At 42.4% G+C, this 12,998-nt stretch overlaps 1 protein-coding gene across 5 annotated transcripts in view; it reads left to right on the forward strand.

Annotated features, from left to right (window-relative positions):
• AKAP13 (A-kinase anchoring protein 13) overlaps nt 1-12,998 on the forward strand; it is a 322,447-nt gene that overhangs the window by 261,877 nt on the left and 47,572 nt on the right. For all 5 annotated transcript variants that reach the window (XM_055556686.1, XM_055556687.1, XM_055556685.1 and 2 more), the window contains 3 exons: nt 305-347; nt 2,060-2,189; nt 8,400-8,574. In XM_055556686.1, the coding sequence (XP_055412661.1) occupies nt 305-347; nt 2,060-2,189; nt 8,400-8,574 (348 nt within the window). The remainder of the gene's footprint in view (nt 1-304; nt 348-2,059; nt 2,190-8,399; nt 8,575-12,998) is intronic.

Consider the following 12,998-nt stretch of genomic DNA (forward strand, 5'->3'; position numbering starts at 1 on the left):
GACATACATTTGAGCATTTTGTTGTTTCATTTTGGGGTTTCTTTGGTTACTTGAATCCTGGATTTAAAAAAATTTTCCCCATGAGAAATTCACTGCCAGTTGCTGCCAATTTCCGGTTCTAATTTGAGGGTTTCATTTTTAATTTTTCCTTCTTCCAAACCCTCAGAAGGAAAAGCACCCCACACTGGCTTTCAGAGGCTGTTTTTGCTTTATCTGTGTCAGTCATAAAAACATTAAACATTTTATCTGTTACCCAGGTAAAATGCTTTTGTTCTAATTTTTTCCTGCTGTTCTTGTTTTCCAGGTACACGGCCCTTCCACAGCACCAGCTCTAATCTGACTGGGAGGTACTATATACGTTTATTTTGCTACTCCTTTTCTCAAGATGAAATAAAGGAAATCTGAAATGTCTTAACACATTTACGCAAAATAAGTTAATTGAACTTACTGGAATTTTACTTCCTTGATTGATAAATTTGGAATATTGGTTTTTAAATTTATGTCCTGGATAGTTTTCTACCTTTATTCGTTGTGGCATCCTATAGATAAGGATGATTGGTTGCACTTATTCACATAAGGATACACTTGTATTAACTTTATGAACTTTGCACTCTTTGCTTACGGGAATCTTTAATTTCTAAGTCCAAGAACATTTTGTTTCACAGTGTGTGTGTGTGTATTGCTATTCACGCAGTATTGCTGCCTGCTTAGCCCTTGTAAGCTTTAAAGCTATTGTCTTCTGTGTAGGTTCAGACAGTACGCATCTTTGTCCAGGGAAGTGACTTGGTTTTTAAGAGCAGGCAAAAGATTGCTATTTTGACTCATTGTTTATTATTCAAGCTTATGAGATTAAATATTCGATTTTAAGCATAATTGGGGTTCTGATTGTTGCCCTGCAGTGTCTTATAAGTTGCCTGCCTTTTCACAAAGGCATCAGTTGTGACCCAGTAATCCAGAACTCTGTCAATATGAGTCCTCTTGTTTGCACTTAAACATATTCTGCTTACTCTTTGTTCTTTCTAGAGCAGTGATTTTCATTTCCCCTTTGCCTTGGTAACAGATTGCTTTATATTTCAAGCAGTATTTTAAATATAAATAGACTTGAGCTACTGAACAGGACCCATGTGGTCCTGCTTGTCTCTGCTCTCACAGAAGCCCTCGGGGCAAACACTACTTTTCCAATGGAAAACTTCTAGCATAACTGTTCTGGGACCCTAGGAAAAGTAGTTTGAATGGATTTCTGTATAATAGATGATGTAGTGTGTAACAGTTCTACGTAGTTGTATGTGTACATAAATGATAATGTGTACAAGGGCCCCGCACTCTTTGAGGAACTCAACCTTTGTGAGTTTCCCAGGGTCTGGAGATACCCATCATGGATGGGCTTGGGAAATAGGTGTCCTAAACAAGTAGGTCAGCACCTCCAGGTCTCTGTGAAACTCCTCTAGTAGATCTTTCTGCACTCAGTGTCAGTTCTACCTACCATTCAGTATATTCCCTCCTTAAATCGAGCATAACTGAATTCACATATTGACGGTCCAGTGTGCCAGAAACCTAAATAAAAGGTGTGGTCTCTGCTGTGAGGGAACTTGTATATGCATTCAGTCATAAAAACTCCTTGGTTTGCATCTGTGGCTTTCTTTTTAGACACCTGTTTAAAATGCAAAGAAGTTTATACATTGGGTGCTGTTTTAGGTTAAGCAATTTCAGATAAAGTAATTAATGACTAATTGATCATTAATTCTAATCAACAATTAGCATCAGATCCCTGAAAACCCATTAGTGAAACACTAACAACCGACATAAGAAAATTTAGCCAAGTTTTCACAACAGGACATAAGCATTGTGGTGTGCCCTATTGTTGGGTTGATATTATTATATAAAACCTTTCAGCAGCCACTGGCCACCTCTTACCCCTTTTCCCATTTGCACCTGAGCATATAAGTTGCCTGTGACTTGTAGCCAAAATAATACCTGACAATGATGGTTACAAAGAGTTTTAATTTTTAAAAAACCATCTTCTGTAATCTTTTTAAAAACTCCTTTGTTTTCTATTTAGTATAACAGAAGAGAACTTTAATTTCCTGCCACAAAGCCCCAAGAAAGATTTTGAAATAAAGAGCGGAACCAAAGTCAGTCGTACGTTCAGCTACATCAAGAACAAAATGTCCAGCAGTAAAAAGAGCAAGGTGAGTACTACCGTAGGCGTTTCTGGGTGACCCCCTCAGCCAGCCCTCAGTAGGCTCGGGGCACAGCACACGCCCGGAGACGAATGAACACGGTGGGGTCCTGTGGAATTGAGTTGAGAGATGCTGGCTGCAGGAGGCTAATATCTGAAGAAAACTAACAGCAAGAAAAACCACAATAAGAGATAACACTACCAGTTGAGTTTTTACTGTATGCTGAGAGCTTCCCATGTATTATCTTGATTTAATCCTTTCCACACACTGTAAGGTAGATATTATCTCCCTTTGTTAGGAGTAAGGTACCTCACCTGGGAAAAAAATCAGAAATAAAAAGTACCTGTAATAATTCCACATTAGAAATAAATACTCTTCTAATATTTTTTAAATGTATTTTTAGAAAGAAAAAAAAAGAGTTAACTTTCTTATACTAATTCCCATTGCTAAACTGGAAGATTCTGTTTCAGATCAGTGGGGAAAACTTTCTGCCTCTCACTTTGCTACACTCTTTCTATTCACCCATCTAACCTCCAACAAAAGTAGTAGGAAACAAATTGGGACTCAATTAAGGATTTCTTGCCCAGGAATCACTATGTATCTGTGTGTTATATGCATACACACAGGTGCATAATTACCAAGTTTGTAAATGAGGTAAGATCTCTTTTCTTTCAGCAAATACTAGGTTTGGTCATCACTCAAATTTTTCCAGAAAACCTGCCACCACAATTTTGTTTTCTCCTCATTCACCTGCCCAGGTGCAGAATGGACAGAAAGTAGGCAAACTGAAAGATGAACGAAGAGTCTAGCAAACCGTTTCTAGAGTAGTCTCATATTTAAGTGTTAACCTCATGCTTAGCCTTGTTTTATAATTCAAAACAGTTAAGGTTAAAGAGGGTAGAACCCTTATTATTCTTTGTGTGGCAGCAGGGCTCAAAATAGAGCCGTGTCTGTCTTAGCAGCTGGCTTGGCCACTGGTTGGCATCAACAGAAGAAGGCCTCCTTGAAAGAGCAGTGTTAATTGGCCAAGAGTGTTTGAATGGGGTCAGCGTTCTGCTAGGTGCTGACGAGCAGGTGGAGGAGCCAAAGCACACAGTCTTTACCTGGACGATTTTTACCATCTGTTCGGATGATTTCAAGTGTTTCTCTTGCCTTTTATTTTGGTTTTAAACTGTGAAATCTTTTCTCCAAACAAACTTTTAACCAGAAGACCAGGGTGAAGTGGAGAATTCCCCCTTTTCCACCCATCTCCCTCGTGACGCCAGCTTAGGGGCCGAGTAGTGAATCCGCCACTGATGGCGTTGGCGAGGCAGTACAAGCAGATGTAAACATCTCGCATCAGTCTCCGTATTTCGCCAACCGCGGCACAGAGAAGTACGCTTCAGGTCACAGGCCAGGTCATATCTTGTGATCTGACTTCTGCCAAGTAATACTGTTCATTTCATGTTCACTCTTCAGCAGGAGTGAGCTGCACAATGTCTTTTTCCTTTAATTTTGTTAATAACCTCAAAGGACTGGAGTCTGGAGTTTGCTAGGAGAGGGCTGAAGAGAAAGGGGGCAGGCAAAAAGAAGGTGGTTTGTGTGCAAGTGAGCCCGTCAGCAGCAGCAGGCTGTCTTCAGGTGACCTGTCACCTCCCAGCTTCTCTTTGTTAGAGTGACTGCACTCTTTTGCAATGAGACTGCTTCCCCTTTCAGGCTCTTGGCCCCAAGATTTGGTCTCGGGCAGCTTGTGCTATCTCTAGCGATGGAAATTCTCCAAAAGTTACAAATCTGTAACCCTGGATTGCGATCCATTTTACATTATCCAGGGTGCAGGCACCCCTTTAGCCACATTATCAGTTTATTAAGAAGCGTAAGAGTCACCTTTGATCGTTGTTACCAGCTCACTTCAAATAAGATTGTTTGGTCCTCACAAAGGATAGCTCAGCTTTTGTACATGTACCAAAAGATAGTAAGAAACAGGAGAATTGGTGAAGTAATGCATTTTATGATGATGATGTTGTTTAGTCACTAAGTCATGTCCAACTCTTTTTGCGACCCCATAGACTATAGTCCACCAGTCTCCTCTGTCCATGGGATTTCCCAGGCAAAAATACTGGAATGGGTTGCCATTTCTTTCTCTAGAGGACCTTCCCAACCCAGGGATCAAACCCACATCTGCATTGCAGGGGAATCTTCACCACTGAGCCACCAGGGGAGCCCCACATTTTATGTTAAGTTGCATTAAATACCTTGTCTGTCTTTGCCATTGTACCCACAGGAGGGCTTTTCCATTCAGAAAAGTTTGATTCTCTAAAAGGATAACATAAAAATAAGTGGATATTTTCTTGGTGTCGTGGTGCTGGCTCTGCTGCTTTTCTTGCCATTGAATGACGTCACATCTCCATAACGTGTAAAACTGAAGTGCCACGCTAGCTGTTAGCGCTACCTTCTTAGTGTAAGCACTCTATATATAATATACTATACGGATAACATAATACACACTATATATATATATATATTTTTTTTTTTTTTTTCGTATCTGTAGCCATGTGAGTATGAGAAATTTGGGGGAAATTGAGTACTGAATCTTTTATAGGTCCTTCCAAGAATTCTCATTAACTGGCATGAGTTAATAGATAAATATGTTGAGTCGTGTGTGTGTGTGAAAGAGGGAGAACCTAAACAGGAAATAAAACAGGAAGACTGGCAGGCAGTTTCTGCTTTTGTGTTTTAGTATCTTTAAGAGGTAGTAGTTTCCTGTTAAGTGAGTCTGCTTGCTGCAGACTCATAACATGACAGACACACATACATAATATATATGTGTGTATATGTGTGTCTGTGTGTGTGTACATATATATAAAATGTCCTCATTACAGCGGGAGTGGGATGTGACCCCCTCTAAACCATCCTGTCACATCGATTTTTTTTCCCTAAGCTTTCCTCTTTGCAGACGAGTAGGAGATGGTCAGAGATGTTTGAGACAAATTCTTAATCTGATTTGAAGTAGGCCTTTTTGGATGCAAGGATTAGATTCCAGCACAGATGTTAATCTACTCCCCGGCTTCATGACAAGACATTCAACATCACCTCCCAGTTCCCGTGAAGTGTCTAAAAAAGAACTAAACATCTTAGCCTTTCAAAGGTGCCAGCTAGCCTTTCAAAGGTGCCAACTAGGGTAAAGTGGTGTTTGCCAAGACTTAAAGCAATGTTAGATATCATCATCTCTCTTGTTTCTTCAGTTGCTTAATGATAGCATGCTTCACAGTTTTCCAGAGAGTTCTTTTTTTTTTAATCATAATTACTTGTCTAAAATGGTAGGTTTAGAAGAATCAAAATATCATTTCCCCTCATAGAATCCCAGTGTAGTTGTTCTTGCATTATTCCCATTAAATATTATTACTTTCCATTTCCTCAGCACACAGGTTTAAGGCATTTTGTCAGGAGTTAAACCTGGAAAAATCAAACTTCAGAAAACAGCCAATCACTGCCTTTCCATAGGCGGCTTCACCAAAAAAGTTTTCTTTAGAAATGTATGGCTTTTCAAATGAGGACATCTGTTTAAATAGATGTGTTGCTTAACTTCCAGCATTGAGAAAAAAAATCCGCCTCAATTTTGCCAGAGCTCCCGTCTTGCCACTTAAGCACTGCCCGCACAGCGTGTGCAGGGGAATTTGTTGCGTGTCGTGCCCTGGGTCCTCAGTGCCTGGGCGGCAGGCTGCACCAGCAGCATGCAAACGGTTAAGCTTATCTTAAGGAAACCCACAGCCTCAGCCCTCCCCCGTTCTTTTTCTCAACCAGTCCCCAGCTTCCTCTTACTGTTTGTCTAGTGGTTGCTCTAATGGCAGCTCAAAACTGCCAGGCCCTGCCCCTCCGGCGTGAGCCCCTCCTCCCGTGAGAGCATATTTCCTGGCATGGGGGTCGAATCATGTCGGCAAAATGGGGCCGGTTTCATGAAGCACCCCTCATAACAGTGAGATTCATAGGACCAAAGCATGGGGAGGTAAGCGCCTGACTTCCTTACAGCACTAGCTTCCGACCAACACAGGGAGAGACAGTGGAGTCTGTTGTTTTGTTTTGTGTTCATCCTTGGAGGAGCTGGTTGGGATTCTCGCAAAGGATGGGGAGATTATCTGTTCAGATTTGAAGAGAATAGCAAGGCTTAGGAGAGTAAGCTAGCTGCCCACAGATTTTCTTAACTCTTAGAGCAACTTTTTTTTAGCTTTCTTGAGCAAAAAGGTCAGGTGCTTTTCAGTTTAACATTTTGTATATGAGAAGCCTTTAGCAAAATTTAGTTCAAAGAAAAATTATTAGAAAAACTCAGTTTCTTCATACTGATTTTTATTAGAATTTTAGATACTTTAGCAGTTAACAAATTTTCACTCAGAACAGTTTCCTGTTTTATAAAGTGAAGTGGTTTGTTTTTCCTCCCTTCCTCTCCTATTGTGTTTTATAGTTCTAAAGTGTAGCAATTTGATTCTTAGATTTTTATTATATGCATGCTATTAACAAAGGACTTTACGTGAATCACAGACTTAACAAATGTTCACCATTTCAGTATAGCAGATGGGTTCTGAATACAGAGTCAGAAGACCTGGGCTTTTTATTTTAACTGCAGATCATTTGCTGTGTGACATTCTGTGAGTCCACAAACGTCTCTAGTCCTTGGCAGTAGAGTGCAGTGACCAAGAGCTGAGCTTTACAGTTGGCAGATCTGGAAGTTAGCTCCAGCTTGGGCAGTTACTGGTGTGTGACCTCTAGTACATGAGCCATCTCAGCCTTGGCTTCTCGAGTGTTACATGGAAATCATAGCTGGTCTTTACATGCCATTGGGTTGTTAATGAGAAATTTCATGATAGTTGCTTTCTGCAGTGTTTGGCGCATAATGATTGTTCCAGCTCTTGCCTGCTATTATCTTTGTTATTTATCTTTTCAGTTAGGAAATGGGAGGCATAACACCCACCCTACTCACTTCAGAGTTATTGAATCATGAAATAATGTAGATAGAAGACTTTGATTGAAAATAAGGCCTTTGGTAGTTGTCAGGATACCTGACTTCGGGGTATCTCCTTTTTCAGGAATTGTTTTGGATGACAGCAATACTGTTGTTATATGCCCTGGAAAATGAGTACCCTAAAGTTGGTGAGGACGACCACTACTAAATGCATTCCTCCTACCTCTGTAAATTGCAATTCAGGGTCCAGTTAGTTTGAAAGGAAATTATTCATTTGCTGTTGATTAACCAGCCAAGTGTCTGTCTAACCGTGTCTGGGAAGGACCTTTTATGAAGAGTGTATGGTTGGACCACACAGTCCTCATCTCCTAAGGGTGGTGTGTACCTGAAATGCCCCTGACCGCTTTGGATATTTTATTAAGGATCTAGCACTCATTAGTGTTTCTTTGCATTTTTAGGGTTTAAACCCCTCCTCCTCCAGTTTGAAAACTGGGCCAAAGCTAAACCTTGAAGCTCTTAATTAGTAAGAACAGCAAATGTCTATGTGGGGGATAGTTCATATTTCCGGCTAGTGTAGGGGAGGCAGTTAGCAGGTATGTGCCGTCTCTTGAGGGTATGTGATGGGTGGGAAGCAGTTGTGGGGAACCTTGAGTCATTTTTCACGCTGTCCAATCACCTCTCCCTCAGGCGGGTCCCAGAACCATCGCATCCTTTCTTCTGCTCCCCGGCCTGCAACTGGGCTCGGTGTAGCTGTTTCAGGAGGCCTCAGGGCCACCGCAGGCTGCTCCTCCTCCAGCGGCCCATGCTGGTCCCTTAGGCAATGAACGTGTCTATTGGCATAGCTTCCCTGGTGGCTCAGACAGTAAAGAATCCACCTGCAGTGCAGGAGATCTGGGTTCAATCCCTGTGTTGGAAAGATCCCCTGGAGAAGGCAGTGGCAGCCCACTCCAGTATTCATGCCTGGAGAATCCCATGGACAGAGGAGCCTAGCAAACTACAGTCCATGGGGTTGCAAAGAGTCAGATACAACTGAGCGACTAACACTTTGACTTTTCAAGCCAGGGACAAAACTGTTCAACCTGCCCAGTCCTCCTAAGGTTTTTCTAATGCAACTCGAATGCACACAACTTGATAAAAAAATTTTTTTATGTCCAGGACAACATTCCTAACTTTGATTCAAAACATTGACCAGCCACTGTTGACCACAGGTAGCCCAGTAGCCTTCTAGAAGGAGAGGCCTTCCAGTGTTTGGTTAACAATGTAGTATCGGTTGTTTTCTTTGGCAGGAAAAGGAAAAAGAGAAAGATAAAATTAAGGAGAAGGAGAAAGACTCTAAAGAGAAGGAGAAGGACAAGAAGAGTGTGAACGGGCACGCTTTCAGTTCCATCTCGATTGTGGGTCCCATCGTCTGCAGCCAGTGCATGAAGCCCTTCACCAGCAAAGACGCCTACACGTGTGCAAGTAAGAGATGCGTGTGTTCCTGTGCAGTAAAACGCTCCAGGCTCGGAAACATTCGTTTCTAGTTTCCTGTCCTTCCCACCCCTTATCTGTTCCTCTTTGATGTGGAGAAGTAGCCCTTTTTCTGTCTTCCTTTAAACAGCATTGGAGACGCACATTCCAGATAAGAGAATATGGAGCCCTTAATGTTGCTCAAGAGCCCGATTTCAAATATCCTCTCCTGTTGTCCCTAAGCCACTGCCTTATTCCGGAAGTCCATGTCAGCATGAAAACCGTCTCATAGCCTCAAACCCCGAAGCCGCCCCAGCAGTCCCTTGTCAGTCACTTCGGCTCACTTTTTACTCCACCACTAACCATTTGCAGTCCATGGGCCGTATGGAAGCAGACTGCAATTTGCAGACCCTTGCTATGAGGCATTATGTCTCAAAACGCGGTTGCACACAGAAAGGAGTAGTGCTCATCGTGCGTGCCGGGGAAGATCAGGGAGGCCGCTTGTGGTTAGACGTGGCTGATGTGAAGGCCAGTCATCCAGAAGGCGGAGGTGATGGGCGTCACGTTACACCTGTAACCACTTTGGACCGAGCGGTGACTAACCCAGTCTCCAAGAAGCACTGCCCAGACCATGATGTCACGACCTGGTCTTGATTTCAGTCATTTGTGTGAAATATCGCAAGCGACATGTTAACTCAAGATAGTCAACTTACTGAAATTTGAAAATTTTTAAAACTGTATCTGAGCAGAGTCAAGAGTTACAATAATAATTTCCAGTCGCTTGCTTCCTTAAATTTTAGAGGCAGAGTGGAGGGACAGCTGGCACAGAACCTGTGTTATCCATGCTGCAGCTGTTGTGCTTTTTAGACAACTGGTGTTAACACACACATGTTCGTAAAATGCCTTTTATGGATGTATTTTACTCCAAATGTTGTCTCAGCCCTCTTTGTTCGACTGTCCTGTTTTTCCTAAAGAAAGCCGCTGGGGAGCTCTCGTGTCTGTAGTCATCCTCGTGGGCAGACGTCACACACATTTATGCCCTCCGTCGTGTGTGACTTACCAGGAGGTGGAGGACTCCGGCGCTGTCACGTGGTCCGTGCGACCTCGAGGAGATGAAGGGCTGCCGCTGCCCAGGGTGTCCCCAGCACGTTAGTGTGGCGCTCAGGCTCTTAAAAGGGCTCATTCTTGGTACACCAGTCCCTTGTCGCCAGGATGATTTCTTAGCTGCTAGACACAGTTTCTCAGTATTGGAGTGACTTGGTTGTCTGGGGCAGTGGTCACCAGGTCCTTTTTGGTATGCTTATCTACAATTAAAACATTCTTAGCCTCCTACACGTGACTTCCCAGGTGGCACTAGTGGTAAAGAATCCACCTGCTAATGCAGGAGATGCAACAGATGTGGGTTCAATCCCTGGGTCGGGAAGATCCCCTAGAACAGAAAATGGCACCCCACTCCAGTTTTCTTGCCTGGAAATTCTGTGGGCAGAAGAGTCTGCTCCGTGTGTGTGTGTGTGTGTGTAATGTAAAAAGATTACATGTGTGTCCTATATTATACTTCCAAAGAGCTCATTCTAGAATGAGAAGTCAGCGTTGCCATTTTCTTATTTGCTGATCAGTTACTTTTAATATTCTCAAATGTACAGTTTCTGCAGGAGTTTGTCTTTTAGTTGAAACTACATATAATTTATAAGTGATATTATTGAGCACAGGTAAATTTGCATTCATCGCAAGGTGCTTAAAGTAAAAAGGAGGACGTCGCTGTTAACACCCCTGACCTACCATCCTGGCGCCTCTTCTTCCCTCCAGAATCCTCTAAGATCACACATATGATGAGGCTGCCTAACAGCATGGCAGAGTGAGCCACCCATGTGTGTTAAATAATCCATTTCTCTTTTAAATCTGTACCAGTGAGAGCTGTGGAAATTTCCTCCTCCACTGCAAAGAATTGTCTCCGCTCTGAAGTGCCTGTTCTCCATGGCAGGAGTGTTGGCCTCAGAGAAGAATGGGGAGAGACCACATTTCTTGGTTGGCTGCATGAAATTCATATTCTAGCAACTCCCAGCAGTACAGCAGGCCGAACACCTGCTTTCTGCTATGAAACATAGTTCTTAAAAATGCCTTTTCAACAAAATAAGTGTTTAAGAAAACTAGTACCTAACTGAGCATGCAAAAAAGAAAATCCCCAAGCAGTGCACATCCTGTTCTTCCGTTAGGGACTTGATTCCTTTCAACCGTTTGATAACTGTCAGCATCTTCTCCTGCGTCTGCTAATGCTGCTTCTTCGCGGTTTACCTTCCTTACATGGTATCTGGGGTTTCTTTTGTCATAAGTTCGGCTTCCGCTTCATAAGGCTTTCCCCTCCTGTGGGAATCTCGAGTCCCTGTTCTGTCGCAGTGACCCTGTGGTGCCGCAGTCCTGCGTCTGTTTCAGTGGGATCCTGCAGGGTTTCATCATTGCCAGATTGGAGTTCCACCAAACCTCTAGAGACAGCTCCCTAGCTCAGGGTTCTAGGAGATACAATGGTGTAAATCTGGACCCTGGATTCATAGGTAACACAGAATTCTCACTCCAGATCCAGGGGAGGGCAGGTGTGCATGGCTTTTTCCAGGCCCTTTGGCAGGGCTGTTACAGTCTTTAGTTTAAAGCTCTTGACTATATTCAGGGGTCTCAATTCCAGCTGCCACTATGTGCCCAGAAACCGCGTGTCTGAGGGAGACGCTCTCTGCTTCTTAGAATACCACACAACCAGTGGGTGGATTTGAAAAATAACTGAATAAAACTGACAGTAAAAATAAAACTAATAACAAAAAATTAGAAAATAACAATAAAGGTGGCTCTTGAAGAATCTTCATGGAGATCTTTCACACATTTTAGTGTTCTGCGTCATGGGCGGGTTGCTGTGATTTAGATTCTATATACATGAAGGAGCAGTGGCTTCTGTGGTGGGGAAGAGCTGAGGGAATATTCTAGGAGATCTTGGTGACTTCAGACTGAATTTCTTATTTTACTTTGAACTATCAATAAGTCTGGTGGCTCAAACAGTAAAGAATCCGTCTACCAGTGCAGGAGACACAGGACTCTTGGCTTTGATCACTGGGTCAGGAATATCCCCTGGAGAAAGGAATGGTTCCCCACTCCAGTATTCTTGCCTGCAGAATTCCATGGACAGAGGAGCCTGGTGGGCTCCAGTCCATGGGGTCTCAAAAGAGTTAGACCTAACTGAGTGACTAACACAGTACCAATAAGTATGCATTTGAGTTCCTTATCTTAAATGAATTTATTCAGCAAAAATCAGTTGCCTGCAAGGCACTGTGTAATTCATTCAAAAGCTGTTTGTCAGCAAATATTCTTTGAGCAACCTGTGTGCCTAGCACCTTTCTCTTACTCTTTTTTTTCCCCATGAGTATGACATGTAACACTGTGTAAATTTAAAAGTGCCAAGTGTTAACTTGATGCATTTATATATTATAATCTGATCGGTGTTAATGTTTCCATGTTTAGCACCTCTGTCACATCACATGATCCTTTTTAGTGGTTGGAATACGTAATTAGAAACACCTTTCTCAAGTTGCTTATTACACAGTGGCTTAGAATAAGAGTTCTAAAGGTGTAATCCTTGGTACTTACTCATTGCAGCATTATTCATGTTGTGGAAAACTTCAAAGGAGCTAAATATGTAACAGTAAAAGATAATATATTCTTTAGGTGGCATATTAGGCCAGTGGTAAAAATGGAATAGCTCAAAGGTCATCAGCAAAGTTTTTCTGTGGGGACTTCCCTGGTTGTCCAGTGGCTCTGAGACTCTGAGCTCCCAATGCAGGGGACCTGGGTTCGATCCCTAGTTGGGGAACTAGATCCCACGTGCTGCAACTAAGACCCTGCACAGCCAAATAAATTAATTTTTTAAAAAAAGCTTTTCTGTGAAGAAACTGATAGTTAGGACACTAGGCTTCAGAGGCTGTTAGGTGTCTGTGGCGATCACCCTACTCGCCTCTTGTAGCAGAAAAGCAGCCACAGACAAGACATAAATGTGAGCATGACTGTGTTCCAATGAACCCGCTTTTGCAAGACAGGTGTGAGTTGACCTCAGCCCCCAGGTGTGTGGTTTCTCAGCCAGTGGAATAGATCTGCAGGTACCGACAGATCTCCATGACATTTTGGAAACTTGAGAGGCAATAAATGGAACTGTGTGTATGATCCCAAATTATAGGAAACAGATAAGTAAATAGTAATTGTTTATGTAGCTATGTAGCTATATGAGATTGTCTATAAGGATATATACACCAAACTGTTAACAATTTGAAAAAGAGGTTAGAGGAGAGATTGAAGGGGACTAAGTTTTTTTTTATACTTCTGTGTTGTTTGAATTTTTTAAGACTGTACTTGAATATTGGCTCTCTGAGTTTAAAAAAAAAAAGTAAATGTCATCTCAGTGG

The sequence above is a fragment of the Bubalus kerabau genome, chromosome 19 (assembly GCF_029407905.1).
Source record: "Bubalus kerabau isolate K-KA32 ecotype Philippines breed swamp buffalo chromosome 19, PCC_UOA_SB_1v2, whole genome shotgun sequence".
NCBI classification, from domain to species: Eukaryota; Metazoa; Chordata; class Mammalia; order Artiodactyla; family Bovidae; genus Bubalus; species Bubalus kerabau.